The sequence below is a fragment of the Anas platyrhynchos genome, chromosome 6 (genome assembly GCF_047663525.1).
Source record: "Anas platyrhynchos isolate ZD024472 breed Pekin duck chromosome 6, IASCAAS_PekinDuck_T2T, whole genome shotgun sequence".
Taxonomy (NCBI): domain Eukaryota; kingdom Metazoa; phylum Chordata; class Aves; order Anseriformes; family Anatidae; genus Anas; species Anas platyrhynchos.
In genome coordinates, this window is record NC_092592.1 from 30,802,277 (window position 1) to 30,818,505 (window position 16,229).

The 16,229-nt window shown below is 38.7% G+C and overlaps 1 protein-coding gene across 7 annotated transcripts in view; it reads left to right on the forward strand.

Moving 5' to 3' along the window:
• The window catches only part of ADD3 (adducin 3), a 98,225-nt gene extending 84,284 nt beyond the window's left edge, over window positions 1-13,941 (forward strand). For 6 of the 7 annotated variants that reach the window (XM_027460909.3, XM_027460911.3, XM_027460913.3 and 3 more), the window contains 12 exons: window positions 1,099-1,250; window positions 1,381-1,461; window positions 2,753-2,902; window positions 3,843-3,986; window positions 4,075-4,173; window positions 4,911-5,093; window positions 5,902-6,159; window positions 7,318-7,437; window positions 8,743-8,832; window positions 9,381-9,504; window positions 10,772-10,867; window positions 11,532-13,941. In XM_027460909.3, the coding sequence (XP_027316710.1) occupies window positions 1,099-1,250; window positions 1,381-1,461; window positions 2,753-2,902; window positions 3,843-3,986; window positions 4,075-4,173; window positions 4,911-5,093; window positions 5,902-6,159; window positions 7,318-7,437; window positions 8,743-8,832; window positions 9,381-9,504; window positions 10,772-10,867; window positions 11,532-11,833 (1,799 nt within the window). In that variant the 3' untranslated portion in view covers window positions 11,834-13,941. The remainder of the gene's footprint in view (window positions 1-1,098; window positions 1,251-1,380; window positions 1,462-2,752; window positions 2,903-3,842; window positions 3,987-4,074; window positions 4,174-4,910; window positions 5,094-5,901; window positions 6,160-7,317; window positions 7,438-8,742; window positions 8,833-9,380; window positions 9,505-10,771; window positions 10,868-11,531) is intronic. The other variant, XM_027460914.3, reaches the window with a different exon arrangement.
• The last annotated feature ends 2,288 nt before the right edge of the window (window positions 13,942-16,229 follow it).

Below are 16,229 nucleotides of genomic sequence, written 5' to 3' on the forward strand. Positions count from 1 at the left end.
CTTTTGGGCCTTCTTTCTCTCAAATGCTTTAATTTGTATGATATCCAAAATGTTTTGAATCTTCACACTTGGTTATTTTAGAATTTGCTAAGAGGAATTACATTGAGAAAGAGAACAAAATTCTGTGCCTTGCTATTATTAGCAATTTAACATGAGCATAAACTGAGATGTGAAGTTGTTTGTTTTTCTGCTCTTGCATGTAAGTTGTAAAAAGGAGGAACAGCCTGCCGGACTGGATTGTTACCCAGACATCTCCCAGAGTTAAAAACAGCTTCTAGTATGCACTATAGTTACAAAGATGTCACTGGGACCTTCCAGTCTTTCCAAGTCCTACAGCACTGAAGTGTTAAAGTCAATTTAAGCTCTGTGGGTGGATGATATGATACGGGAGCTTACAAGCCTGAAGTACAGTAGCAGCTGTCAGCATTCAGCATCTTTTGAGAACTAGTCCTAAAATGGCTCTTTGGTGTTCCTACAACAAAACAAGTGGAAGAGAACAGCAGAGAGCTCAGATAGCCTTATCTCCATGTCTCTAGCCGGTCCTGCAGGTCCAACTGTTGTCTCTGCAACATTTGCCCAGGGACTTGGACAGGATGACTAATCTCAAAGTGCACACTCCTTCTGTTGCAAACCAAACCCTTTTCCCTCTAGTAGTAACTAGTTGCTCTAGTAGGGTAGTAACTTTCCCTGTAAGCAAAGGCAGTAGTTCTTAGAGGGGTATCATGCTCTCGCAAAAGGGAGATGTTGGCCTTCACGAGATGTTTGTGCAATCACAAGTCAAATAAAGTAATTAATTTTTATGCCTTCTCTGTTAAGAGATGATCTAGCAGTCTGACAACTCTTGCACTAATCCTAATTCCTTCATTAGGACTAACTTAAAGGGCTCTGACTGAGACATCTCTTCAGAGGCTTAATTTTGGGGTGTGGTTCCTACTCTCCTAAAGTAACAGAGGTTTCAGTAAAGACCTTAGAAATCCCTGGAGTACAGGTCCAGTCTAATAATTGCTGTTATTGCTATAATGACAATTTAAATATACTGCTTCTGAAAGATCACGACGATACCTGACGTGCCACCATCTTCACCTGTTTGTTTTTCAGGCCATGGGATGGTTACCCCTATCAATGATCTACCTGGAATAGATACCTCCTTGTTTGTTAAGGGAGAAAAACTTACTCGTTGCAAGTTAGCCAGTTTATACAGATTGGCTGACTTGTTTGGGTGGGCACATTTGCCAAATGCCTATATCACAGTAAGTATTTCAGAAAATAAGAATTTTTATTTGGGATCTCAGCTATTCAGTCAAATTAATTCCCCCCCCCCCCAATAATATAAATTCAGAAATATGTCAGTAATCCATTTGTCTTTTTCCTCCATTGCAGGTCAGAGTAAGCAAAGAACATGACCATATTCTAATCATTCCAAGAGGTCTGTCCTTTTCTGAAGCTTCAGCTTCCAATTTGGTATGTAATTCACCTGCAGTAATAACCACCAAGGCTCAACCTGTTTTCTAAAATACTTTTGTGGCTGCTAAAATGGACCTGAACTATAATAATGCTGTTTGTTGGGTTTGTTTGTTTGTTTTATTGTTTACCCACCAGATGCAAAGCTGATTAACTGTTTAGATAGTAGCATCCTTAATACTTAGCATTTCATTTTGGGTTTAGCTTTACCTTGTGTTGCTTTGTCTCCAGCCTCAATGTAGAGTAGCAAAGTTTTGTTCTGTCTCCTGAAGCTAACCAAATAGCCTCAGCAGCAACCTTTTATAACCTGACAATATGATAATGCAGGGGAAATCACTCTGTAGGAGTAGTGTTAGTAGAATCAGCTCCTGTGTTTATAAGTGGGAAAATAAATTGAATAATCTTCCCTGGGCTTAACAAAGGAGCTGGATAAAGCTACAGGTTGGCATTTAGGAACTGGTAGCTGCTAAATCACACATCTTGTGCTGCAGAACCTGCCATATGTTCTTCATGTCAGTACGTATCTGTAAAGAAACTGTCTCCAGTTGGAAAAGGGCAGCAGATCAAGATCGATAGCATTGCACCAGCAAACACAGAACCAAAATTAAAATGTGAGAAGATGACCTGATGTGCTATTATTCTAATGTTACTACAAATTTGAAAATTCCCTATGCATTTAATTTTCTTATTGGACATTTCTCAGAGCCTGAAGTTTCTTCAAATGCAAAATCAGGAAATCTTAATAAAATTAATTTTAAACTGCCAGAAATGAGAATGCCTCACTTATAGAAAGTCATTAGTAGTGGTTTGTATTTGTATGTCATTTATGGGAAAATACTGAAGGTGTCTTTTCTCCTTTCTTGCATGGTTGGAAGATGCTTACATAAACATGCTAAATATATTTACATAAACATGCTAAATATATTTACAGGTTGAACAAAATCTTTTCTTTCACATAGCTGTTTTCTGTTCCAGTTGTGATTCCAGTTTTTAAGTTGCTGAGACTTTCTTTTAAATGAAAGGTCAGGTAGACAAAGAAGAGTGAATGATATGATATATTGGGTTCTTGTCTTTTACTTCTTCCACATTAGAAATAAATGCTATCAAATGCTATTAGTGTCTTGGATGGTAGAGTGGTTTAATGACGCACAGACTGATGGCTGCTCTCCTTTTTTTCTCATGATCTGAGCCCTGAGTATGTGAGGACCAAGTGAGAAGGAGAGGGCAGTTCTCAAATAATTGTGGTTGTCACAGACTTCTTAAATATTATTCCTTTGCTTGACTTTTCCAGGTTAAGGTAAACATCCTAGGAGATGTAGTTGACCAGGGGAGCACAACTCTAAGTATTGACTCGGCAGGATTCAGTCCACATGTGGCCATCTACTCCACGCGCCCCGATGTCAGGTGTATAATACACATACACACCCCTGCAACAGCAGCTGTAAGTCTTCCTCCTTCTAGCATGGAGTAAAAGAAAACAGGTTTACCTTATGAACTTGGATCACCTTTCTGTAGCTGAATCACTACTCATGGAGGTTTTATTTTTGTTTGTAACATCGGCTCTATGCTGCTTCTTCTGTTTTTATTTTAAATTTAATTTTTTTAAAAGCTGATTCTGCAAGGTCATGAAATCAGCAGAGTGAGAGGGCTGAGGCACTACGGTGAAATGAATAAGAATAAGCTGATGTACAGACATGATGGTGCTCAGGTTGAGGAGGTTACAAAATACAGAGTTTACTCAGGGTTTATTTATAGCATCTCAGACCGTACAACGTGCTGTATGCATCATCATTTACATTCTGCAACTGCATTTTTAAATGGCTTAATTATTAGTTATGCTCGGTTTGGATTTACCCTACTACAGAAGTATCATAGTTAAAATACATCAAAAATGGTTTGTACAGCAATGCTAAAACATAAGGAGACTTGAAAAAAATGCTTTGAAATACAATAATATGAAATGTATCTATTTACTTTATATGCATATATAAGCCTTCCTTGACTACAGACCAAAAAAAAGGTAATGGCTAAGTTCTCTCCTGTTAGCTTTTTGAAACTATAAACAAGGGAATTAAATATCTAGTGGGAGCCTTATGTTGAAAATTAAAGGAGGATAACATTTACAAAAACTAACTTGAGATAACTTGTCTTTTCCTATAATCAACCTGTCCCTAGGTTGTGTAGCAGCAGCTTTCTCACTCTGTTGCAAGTTAGAGCAGTTAAAAACACAGAGGTATTATTTCTCAACTCTCTCGTTATGGAGAGTGTCTTTTCTGGCAAAGATATATCATACAGCCTGCAAAGACTTGGGTGGTTAAGGTGTGTTTTAAGAGTTGTTTTTTTTTTCTCCTAATTATCATTACTTCATTTTTATGAAACAGGTTTCATCTATGAAGTGCGGCATCCTTCCAATATCTCAAGAGGCTCTGATTCTGGGAGATGTTGCTTATTACAATTATCAGGGATCTCTTGATGAACAGGAAGAGAGAATTCAGCTTCAGAAAGTTCTTGGACCCAGTTGCAAGGTATTCAGCCTCATTCACGCTTTCCAAAGGCAATTTTCATGTTCTGTGCCAGTTTCTACCATTTAACATCAGTGTCTTCATTTACTAGGTATTAGTCTTGAGAAACCATGGTGTGGTAGCACTAGGAGAGACACTGGAAGAAGCATTCCACTATATTTTCAATGTGCAACTGGCTTGTGAAACACAGGTGAGAGAGAATATATTTGTATTTAGTCTTGCAAAAGGTGTGACTCAAGATAGCTCAGTATCCAGCCCATTTATCACAGCTGAATGTTGTGTCAAGGGAAGAAACTTCTCCCTATGATCACAAAGAACTGTAGAACCCGATAAACAAAAGGTCTTTAGAGCACAGGCACAGGGTTGCGTGTTTAAAAATAATTTGAATCCCCAGATCAGTTTTTCCCTATTGTCTAACTTTAGCTGTCCTGTTGGTCATCCAGGCATTATTTGTAATCTGCGGGGAGAAACCTCTGAGGTGTCCTCGCCTTTCACAGAAGCCTATCCCCAGAAACATCATCACTTTGCTCTTACGTGTTCCCCAGCACATTCCCAAGTATGTGTTTGGAGGGGAGGTGCAGATGGCAGGCTCTCCTCCCTCACCCTGCCATTCATGTTGAATTCAACTACTCATTCATTTTAAAACTTATATTAAAATTGAAAATTTTTAGTGTTGTAATGCAAAAAGACCTTTTTAGGGTACTCTGAGAGTTAGTGTTTTTGTCCGCTCCTTTTGGAGTGCAATTACCAGTAGACAACATCATCCTTTCGGTAAGAATCGCTTTATATTTTAATACATTTTTGCACAGAAGAAAACTGGCATGAGAAATAGCTGCAGTTTATATATGAGTTTCTCCAGTGCATCCAGAAAAGCAGTGACTCCAAAAGCACTTCCACAAACAAAATAACGCTCATTGATGTCTTTAGGTGCACGCATTAGCTGGAGCAGGTGGGATAGACAATCTCCTACTACTGGATCTGCAGAAGTTCAAGCCTTCCACACATGCTGTGGCAGCAGCTGGAGGAGGTGGAGTTAATATGGCTTCGCAACAGAAATGGAAAGTTGGGGAACAGGAGTTCGAAGCACTCATGCGGATGCTGGACAACCTGGTAAGCACGCACGTGGGGCATTGTCCATGCAGCCTTCGTAAGCTGTTGAGTGTAGGGTCAGCTTCTGTACCGCAAATGTTTCTTTCTGGCCTTTTTTGTGAGCTTGAAAATGAAGGCAGAATGACTTCTTATTGTATATTAGATCTCTTCTGCTTGATTTAGTTCTTACTATGTCAGTGTACTGAAAGTAGTATCCTGCCCTGATAAGAGTTTATAATCTGTTGATCTTAAACTTTATCCAACCCATCTCACAAGCGTTTGCTCTTTATAGTGGCCTACTAGTGAAAATGTTTTAAATGCCACCCTATTAAATAGATGTAGAATATTTCCTCTGTTTTTGTTAATAATTCTAATATTAGGAAATAAGACTGATTATTTGAAATGTCTGTTCACTACACTATGAATTCTGGAACAGCCTTTTAATACAAATAGAGGGAGAAATGGGAGAGTGTGATGAGCTAGAATTGTCACTGTGCAAGATAGGAGGACTTCAAGAAGATATTCAACCAAGTCACAGCCTGAGCAGGATGGTCACCCAGTAGCTGTGTATTCACAAAGGCAGCAGGAAGGTGAAGTGTGAATGGGGGACCTGTTCAGCTGCCTACCTGCAGGGTAGTTTAAGTGGGTCTTCTGAATGTCAGAAGAACAGTAGGAATGAATTACAGCGAACACCACTAACCACTTCTCTGAAAAGCTCAGTGAGCCTATTCAGTGCATACAGAGCAGCACAAAAAGTTCATGACTACTTCAGTTATTTTTTTCTGACTTTTTTTCTTTATAATCATTTTCTCTTTTTCATTCTCCATAGGGATACAGAACTGGCTATGCCTACAGGCAACCATTAGTCAGGGAAAAACCCAGACACAAGAGTGACGTTGAGATCCCAGCCACTGTGACTGCCTTTTCCTTTGAAGATGATGCAGTCCCACTGTCCCCACTGAAGTTCCTGGCGCAGAAACAACAGAGGGAGAAGACAAGGTGGCTGAACTCCCCCAACACGTACTTGAAAGTGAATGTGCCTGAGGAATCCTGGAATGGAGAAGCCAGTCCCAGGACCAAGATCACGGTAGGCCGATGCTTCGAGTAGTTGCTTTGTTTTTATGCTGCTTGAGAGAAAGCAAACTACATGCAGCTTTTTTGAAGACATCTTTAACAGGATTAGCAAATCAGTTAATCAAGCAGGCAGAAATAGATTTGTGGAAGGTTTAATGACACCAATGTTGAGGGCTCCAAGTGTTTTGGGCCTTGCCGTTTGGAAGAGCAACGGTTCATGTTAAAACGTAACGATTATTTTCCCTTAATAACCAGTTCCTCCAATTCCTTTTTGTGCTATTAATTATTGGCCAAATATAGTAAGGTTTTAAATCACATGTGGGCTGCTCTCATATCAACAAGTTTTAATTCTAATTGAGCAACATGGTCTGGTGGGAGGTGTCCCTGCCCATGGCAGGGGGTTGGCATTAGACGATCTTTAAGGTCCCTACCAACCCAAACTGTTCTGTGATTCTAATTCACCTCTGTGAATTGAAGGAGGGAGGGGGAGAGAGAAAGAGAGAGAGAGAGAAAGTGGGAGGGGACTCTGAAGAGTCTGGTAATGTTACCACTTCTAAAGATGAACAAGACATGAACAAGACTTTTCCTCCTGCTTCCACTGTGTTTCCAGCCTGGGGAGTGGTGGCAAATGTGTGTGTGGAGCACGTTATTTGCTGTTGGGCTACTCCCAGATGCACAATGCAACCGTCAAAGCATCAGCTCCTCCTGCTGGCAGGCCAGCAAGCTTCTGCACTTAAGTTTGGGAGAAATATCCTCAGCAACAAATGTAAAACCTTTCTACAAAGGAAGAAGGCTGCAGACAAAATGTGCAGTTAGCAAAGGTGGAAGTTGACTGAATGAATGAGAGAGGACAGGCTCTGGAGCTTACAGATCTGTGTGCCAGTCGCTAGGAAGCACGACACTTCCTAAACGTGACTTCATTAGCACATAGTAGTATGTTTTGCAAGAGTAAATTTTGGTGTTTACTGGAAGTAATCTTGATGGTACATGTTCAAATCCCTTTGGGGAAGCAGAATAACTTGCAAGGACTTGGGATATTTGTGGATGTCATGTGGAATAGAGAATAGAGTCAGGAAGGATTTTCCTTATCTCTGTTCTTTAGCCGTAAGTCAGAGCTGAGAGTTGTCCCTCTCCATCACGCTGATTTTTAGCATATTTTTTTTCCTTTAAGTGGATGAAAGCTGATGAATCTTCGAAAACTAGTGGAGGAACGCCAATCAAAATTGAAGATCCAAACCAGTTTGTTCCTTTAAATACAAACCCCAGTGAAGTGCTGGAAAAGAGAAATAAGGTAAAAGATGTGAAAAGAATAAAACTGTAACATTTCCAAGTATAATTATATGTTAAGTAACGTAAAATTTTTAATTGTTCTGATTTTACTAGGAAGTTTGTGTGATTGTGGCATCAGAAAGCACTATAAAAACATGTATTTAAACACTTGATATACATGAATTCTGTAGAGAGATATAAGCAACATTTGTACATTCTGAATGCAATAGTTTGGTGAATGATGAGCATTAACTCTGGAAATGGAAGATTGGAAATGGTAGTGCCCTGCTATTTAGCATTATATTTAGTAGATAATTAGGTGTCAGCATGAACCAAATTGTTGTACATCAGGTGAACCATAATTCAGTCAGTTCGGATGGGTTCTGCTCTGTGCTAATTCTCCTGGTGTTTATTAAGCTGGAGTCTCTCTGTCCTAGTCCACTCTGTAATGGCAATGGAAAAAAACCTCTCTGTAAATACAAATGTCTCAGTGCTTTTCCCTTCCAGCACATAAGGCGCTGACTGTCAGACTGACCAAACACTCCACCCTGGACATTACTGTACAAACAGATATTTGGGACACTTTCCATTTGATTACAGAATCTTTTATTTCTTGGAAAGCACCGTATCAGTGTCTGTGGGGATTGAACTGGAGTCAGAAGGAGCAACTCCCTTCCTTAGAGCGGGCGAGGCACCCTCTAATCATCTAGAGGTTTATACTGCAAGTCCCAGACAATGATTTTTAAATTTGTGCAAGTCACTGTCTCCTTAGGTAGTTGGCTCCTATTTTTCTGCTGTACAATGTTTTTATCTGATCTATTTTTTGTTTAGATCTGATCTGTCAGTCTCTTAAGCACTGACAATGTGCTAGGATCGTTGTTTTGGGGAAAACAGTGAATTTTGCTCATAAATAAAAGTTTTGCCTTCCTTTCTGACCACAGAGAACTTTTTCAGAGCTTAGCATGTGATATGCATTTTGGGGATGGAGAGGACAGATTCGGATAGCATACAGATTCAGATAGAAGACAGATTCAATAGCGTACTATTCTTTGGAGTTTATTTCTAAATACTAGCTCACTTGAAGCACAGAAGCTGGGGGTAAGGTGGATCTTCAGTGGTACCTGAAGAGCTAAACAATATACGCAGTGCCTTCAAGAGAGGAAAGGAACATCTTGTTTTTTAGTGCGCCAACATACAATTTGTTCCTCTGGCCACACACTACTGCCTGTATTATTGGTTTTACAAAGTTGATGGACGTAGCATTAGGTTAAAATTAACAAACACATAAATAACTGGTTCTAACCCAGTTTACTTTCTTTATGTATAGATTCGGGAACAAAACCGATACGACCTAAAGACAGCAGGACCGCAGTCTCAGCTGCTTGCTGGGATCGTTGTGGATAAAAAGCCAAGTCCAGTGAGTAGGACTAATTCACTGATTTAAATATATATATATATTTTTCACTTTACTTTCCTTCAAACTTCACTTTGGGTCATTTTCTTTCTAAATACTTCATTATAACTAAATGTTTTAATGGCATTATTTAATAAAAAAATAAAAAAGGGAGGGGGAACATCATGCATTATAGTTGAATCTCTGTTGTTAAATTATTTTCACTTCTCTGAAGAAACTTATCAGAAGAATATCTTGGTCCCTGAGCTATAAGCTTTTGAGAGATGTCTCTCCTTTGAAGCTATCATACTTCATACAAAAAAAGACCAAATGAAAAACCACACACAAAAATAACACCCCACCTCAAATAATGTGATTGTGACACTGTAAAAGAATGGTGAGTTATAGCTCTGTAGTTGGTACTTATTTCTACATAAAAGTCTATCCAATGGGGTAGTTTTAGTGTGGATGTGTCTGTCTGTCTCTCTGCAGGTCTGATGTCACCAAACTATTAGCCACGTACATGTCCCTTGCTTCTCAAGCGTTCATTTTTGTGATTTTCTCTTTTCCAGCCAATGCAATTTGAAGATGATGAGCACGCACCACCAGCACCACCCAACCCATTCAGCCATCTCACAGAAAAAGAACTGGAAGAGTACAAGAAAACAATTGAGCGCAAGCAGCAAGGGTTGGAAGGTCAGTGGTGCATGTTTTGTTTTGTTTTATGTTGAGGTTTACATTTCAATCATCAGTTCATTCCTAGTTCGAAAATCTACTGTAAAAATGTAACTACTTGCTTAATTGTTCCTTGAGGCAGTGGAATTATTTCTTAATTTTTCGCTTTTAATTTGGTAAATGCTGAAATTAAAGCAATGGAGGATTTGTACAGCAGTGGGGTTGAGGAAAAAAAAAACATGCTTTAACATAGTGACCTTTTTCTTAGAAATCATTGGGTTCTTAGAATAATAGAAGTTAGCTTGCACAAGTCCGTGAAGGTCATTTAGTCCACCGTCCTCCTCCAAATTAATTTCAAATTTGGGTCACATTGCTTAGGGCCGTGTCCAGCTGAGCTTTCAATACCTGGAAGGATAACGATTGTGCAGCTAGTCTGTACAACTTCGACAAAGGGCAGAAGGTTAAGTTATCTAAATGATATGGGACTAGTTGACTCTCTGAAAATGATTTTTGCTGCTTAATTATGAAATATATGGTAAGGTAGAAGAAATCTTTGTGATCTCTAGGTCTTTTTTTACCCGTTCAGATATCAGAGTTCACAGGAAAAAAAAGCTGCTGAGCTCTCACTGAGAACATGAAATACACTGTGATGCTTCACATTTGGTACAACGCTGTCGATAGGTTCTGCATTTTCTGACCCTCAAATTCCAGTGGTTCTGAGTTCACATTTGTAATTTATTGTTTCCATAAGTTTACTGAGATGTTTGATCTTGGCTTCTTTAATTTTTTTCTTTATTCTCCCAATGTGCAAGACTCATCTGCTTTCACTTTTTACATCTTTTCACCAGTACTACTACTCTGTAGGGAATTGCTAATTCTTTTTTTTTTTTTTTTTTTTTTTAACAATAGCGCTTACTACGCACTTTTGTTCACTAATACTGTGTAATAAAACAACTGTGCTATATACCGTGTTCAGGATATAGTGTGGTAGCCTATTGTAAGTCACACGCTCTGCTGTTACAGCTAGATAAAACCATGGGCATGCTGCTGGAATGCAACCCTCCCCCCTCTCTTTATGCTTTCTATTAAAGAACTAATATATAATGATTGTTAGCAGATGAAATGTGTAAATCCATAATTCTACAGAGTTTAAACTGTGTACTGCAACTTCTTGATGTTGTCAGCATGAACTGCACAATGCTAGTAGAGCTGTAAATCTTGTAACGCTAGTACTGACATTCTTTATTTTTACTTTTGCATGGCTACTAATTAAAATCTTGTCCTGCAGATGCTGAACAGGAATTATTCTCAGATGACGGTTCATCTGTGTCACAAATTCAGTCACAAACTCAGTCCCCGCAAAATATCCCAGAAAAATTAGAAGGTATTCCACGTAGTTTCTCTGAAATACTAATGGCTCTGATAACCCGAGTCATCTGCTCTTTTGTTGGGTTCTTTAGATTTGCATGAAGTCAAATGATGGGAAAAAAAGAGCCCTCTTTTTACCAAAGTCTGGGTGGGACTCTATCCAGTAGACTGCTTTTCCAATTTTTTTCAAATACCTAATTCTCACAAATAGAAAATAACATGGGGAATATTGACATTTAGATATTAACAAGGTGAAGGAAATAGATGGTACATTTTGGTGTTAAGATTAGATTTTTGGCCTAAGGGTTTTCCAGAAAGCTCTAAGAACGAACTTGGGAGCAGTAGTGCTCCAAAGATTTCTGTATGGAATTGCTAAAGTTTTGTAAAGTGGTCTCTGGAGTAAAGTAGGCAGCTTGAGATGTATATGTACCTGGCAGAGAAGAGGTTAGCATTTTCAGCCCAATAACCTTTACTTATGTTTTCAAAGTATTTGTCTGTTTATAACAAGTAGGCATGTGGATAAAGGAGAAAAGTCCCCATCTAAGCACTTTGGGTTTCATTCTTTGGATCACAATCCAGACTCACATCTTTGTTTCAACTTTGGGGTTGTGTTCTTTTGTTTGCTTCTTTGTTTTCATGATAATGCACCTAAATAATTGCAAATTTTTCCATTCTCTTAGAAAATCATGAGGATTTCTATACCCAAAATGCCAACCTAATATCTGTGGAGCTACCTGTTGTGGTGGTGAACGGCAAGGAAGATGCACATGATGTGGAAGAAGACCTCAGCAAGAGGGTCAGTCAGTTAACCACTAGTAGTACTGTGGAGAGTGTAGAGATTACCATTAAAAGCTCTGAAAAGATAGAAGAGGCCCTGTCCCCTGAAGGGTCACCTTCCAAATCCCCGTCAAAGAAGAAGAAGAAATTCCGGACCCCGTCTTTCCTGAAAAAGAATAAAAAGAAGGAGAAAGTAGAAGCATAAATGCAGTTCTGTTGTGAGGAGATGTTGCACATTTTAAACGTTTAAGTTGACCATTAACAGAGTAGTGTTAGGGGTGTGCAGTAACTGGACTTTTTAACCTAAACAAAAAGGAACTGGAAGAGGTTTTGCTTTAAACAAAAAACCACCGCCACCAAAAAAAAAAAAAAAGACTTTCATGTTAATTGAAAATTAATTCATCTCTCACATAACTGAGTCCAAAATTGCTATGAGGGTTTGAAACATTCATTAGTTTTGTGTAGAACTACACTGTCAGGTGCTCAAATACCATCATAGCAAGATCAAATACCATCACAGTATGCAGCAGCAAGTTCTGCTTGGAGAATTTTGCAGACCTTAAAATTTTCAGTACAGTAAAGTCTTTAATAAAGTTACTTAGAGTGATCACGTGAGGTTTTTTTAAAGAAAAAAACCTGCTGTCTCAATTGGTAACCACCAGATCATGCATTTTTGTATTGTGATTTTATGACCATATATTTTATGTTTCTGTACCCCTGTTTGAGTGGGTGCATATTAACAGCACACCTTTAAATCTTTTTTTTAAGATTAGATCGTGTAGAAATACTATACACTGGCACATAATACTAGGGGAAGAACTGTGTAAGAGAAAGTTTATTTGGAATTATACAAAATGTCTAAGAATTCCATTCATCAATAACTTCTTTGCCAAATACTTCATTTTAGTGAATTATAATTTTTGAAGACTTCTTTTTTATTCTATCAGTTGGGGGGGAACCCTTATTTTTCAAGGAGGGGGGGTTTTATACACTTAACATTGATAATTTAGTTTAAGTGGCAAAACAAAAAGAAGATTTTATATGTTCAAATGTTTCTATACCATTCAGTATAAAAGTATTATAGGCATGTGAACCAAGCATTTAATAGTAGAGTGTATTTAAGAATGCTTGGTTTAGAATATACTTAAGTATAATTCAGGAATCCAGGGAGTTAGAAATCAGAAAGAAAAACATACAAAATTATTGAACTGGATTCATGTTTAAAACTTAGTGTTGGGTTTTTTTTCCTCATGGTATTGCTAATGAATGAAGAAAAATAATCTCTTAACATAACCAAATGAAGGAAACAAAACTGTTAAAAGGGAAAGTGAAATAGTAAGAAAATAGGAGGAGACAAAGAAAGTAAAAGTTTGGTGATTATTTTTTTTAAATATATGATATGGATTGTGGGATATTTTTATTAAATCAGCAAAGTGACATTTCCATATTAGAAGTTTTAAATAATTTGTATGGATTCATGTGGAGTGTAACGCTTTTTTGTTGTTGTTGTTCCTTACTTTCATTTGAATTGTAAAAGGGTCTCGTGAGTCTGTGTTGTCCTTTGGATGAACCCAGAGCAAATCAGAGCCTAGTGCCATGGGTAAGGGTGGTACCGCCACTTACTCATTTTTACTGATATTGTCATTTTATTACTTTTACTGTATTGTAAATACAAACTAAGCATAGAAATTAACATAGGGTTTTCTTCACTGTGTCAAACTGTCTGTAAATCAGTCATCGCAGTAGGACATACATTTGAAAGATCCATGTGATTCCCAAATTGCCAGTTGAAATACTATACAATATATAATTGTTAAATATGGCTGGAGAGTGGTTTGGCATGCAAAAATGTTGATTATAGCATGTTCGGGGGCTGGTTAGCTTTGACCGTGTAAGTGTGATAATGCAATGTTGGAATGGATCCTGGAAACAATTTTCTAGCTATCACTAAATACTGGAATCAGTGTTTTTAATCATAGTGGAAACTTTCAGTTGCTTACTTTTTTTTTTTTTTATGTTCTACATTATTTGTGTTGTATTACAACATATGTAGAAACAGTAACCTGTGAACTACGCTTTTCATAACTTTTTTAAAAATATATCTAAATGAATGCAATGTGCATAAATATTTTTTAAAATGCAACCGTGAACTATTTGCACCTTTTGCTAATGCCTCTATTTACTTGCTTTGGCATAAAGAATGAGCCAGCCAACTCTTGTGTCCTGTGGAAAATATATAAATGTTATCTGAAATTGCTCATAGATGTAATGCTAATTAATGTTAAATCACAAATAAACAGTATTTTAAATAGATGCATGTTGTATGGCTGCCTTTTGTTTATACAGGGCTTTCACATCTTTTAGTTGTAAAAAGCTGACTTGATTATGCACACTACTTCTACAGAATTTATCCTGAAGATGGGTTTTCTTGGGCTTATTCTGAAAGTTGTGCAAGAAGGTAGTCTGATCTTACTAGAGAGTTTTCCTTGTCTTAGATCCTGGAAATGAAGAAGGACAGGCCCATCATAAAAAATAATAATTATTATAATTATATTTAAAAAAAAGACACAGCATCATCAGGCAGGGATTTTGAACCCCGGTCATGCTGGTGCAGCCAGCTTCTGCTTCATCTGTCTCTCTTTGCTCTGCATCATGGGGTTAAGCATGACGGTGGTGTAAGTGCTATGTAAGTACAGAGCAGGGAAATAGCTGCTGGAAATTACCGCTTCTTTCATTTTCTTGATGAAAATAAAGTATTTTGTGGGAGATGTTTTCATTCAAAGCTGTTTGAGGACATCTGTATCTTGCCCTGCCAGCATATGGTACATATACCTCAGTGATTGAGGCGGCAGCAGTTGAAGCATTGCGTTTTTATCTCTCTATCAACTTTGTGATACATCTTTAAGGACTTTTTGAGAAATGCTCGTTTCTGTTGTCCTCCCACAAATCAACCTTTTGTTTGTTTACAAGTCAAAATCCAGTCCTCCAAGTCTGGTGACAATTTCATGAACCCAGTCTTCCTGTGTGGGAGGATACTTTTGGTTCAGCATTTTAAATAAATCTAATCCAAGATCCAAGCAATTTCTTACTATTGTTTGTCTCTAGGAGTGCCTGCAGCCTGCTTATAGAATAATATGAAAGTAATAGGTAATAATAATTGCTGTTAGGATGCTTCACCCAAGGAAGTCAGAGCACTATGGAGAAGAAACGTATGCCGTGAGGAATTCCATGCAAGCCATCATCTAAGAACCTTGCAAAGGAAAACAAAGAATTGTAAGTTGTGCATCTTTACCCTTTCTTTGTTGATAAGGAGACCTGTATTGTCATCAGGTGGTTGCTTGCAGACTTTTTACAGACTCACCTGTCCTGGAGCTGTGTTGCATGGCAAAACAGATTTTGTCTGATTTGCTGCAAAAGTTGTAAGATGTTACTTACTTTAGATCAGGCTTTGGGTGATGCAAGAGGACAGGATAAGTCACGGTTAAGGCTGCTGCCAGCCCATTTTGACCAGTATTTTCCTGCCTTCCTAGCTGAGTGATCGTGCAGTGTTGAGCACGTAGCATAAATTGGCAATTACTCATTGGAAAGCAGTAATTAAAAGTCACGTGGCAATCACATGAGGGCATTCAGAGAGCTGACAGCCGGGCCGGGGGCGTTGCATGTGCACGGCGCTGGAAGGCTGGATGCACGCTCCTGGCAGGGCTCTCGCAGAGCCTGTGTAAGCTCCTGCTTCTGCAGATCAGCTGAATTTTGCACAGGCTTTTAAGGGAATAGTAAAAAGCACATCGCTAATGTAAAGGTTGCTCAGTCCTTTGCCAGAATTTCCACTCGGTTGCAAAGCCAGCAGCAGTGGAAGTTTCTAAAAGGGAAGATTTCTCCACCTGGAGTTCTGGCAACTTGTATTTTTCTACAGGTTTGTTCTGTGGAAGTGTTTGATTACATTAGCTTTGAATTTTGTGTGCAGACAGTGCCTGCAAGCACAGCCAGGCAGTTTTCACTTGGACCAGTGCTCGGCATGGAAAGTTTCAGCAGTGATGAGAAGCAGGGGGCAGATGTGGCCACAGCTTGTGTTTCCCCTCCGTGCAGCCCAGCCCTGGTAAATCTACACGTGTAGATATTTCATCCCCTAAACATGCTACTACATCCACAGTGATGGGAGCTCTTTGGGGCCATTTTTCTGAGGATAGGGAGAGAAGACATTTCCTTGGGTGAGTTCCCAAAGTCCCTTTGCAATTAATCACTCCTTTTGTCTTTCTGCATCTGCAGGAGCAATGCGTATTCAAGAGTTCGCACTCTGAAATTTTGGTCGAGTCCCAAAGCCAAAGACAGCCTCCGAAAGCTGAATGTTCAAGTGGCCGTTAGGTGGCATCAGATTTTCACGTTTGCTACATTTCGTTCCCTGCAGTTGGAAAGCCGTTAACAAAAGAGCTTTCAAAGAAAGTATTTTGGTGGAGATTTGGTGGGCATTATTCCAGTTCCAGCGCAGCGAGATGAAAGCAGACATCTGGCTGCTGGACTCATTTTCTTTATTGATTCATTTCAAAATCCAGAAATGGAAGGGGCTTTATCTGGGAGGCAAGACATCCACTTAGCTCAGTGCT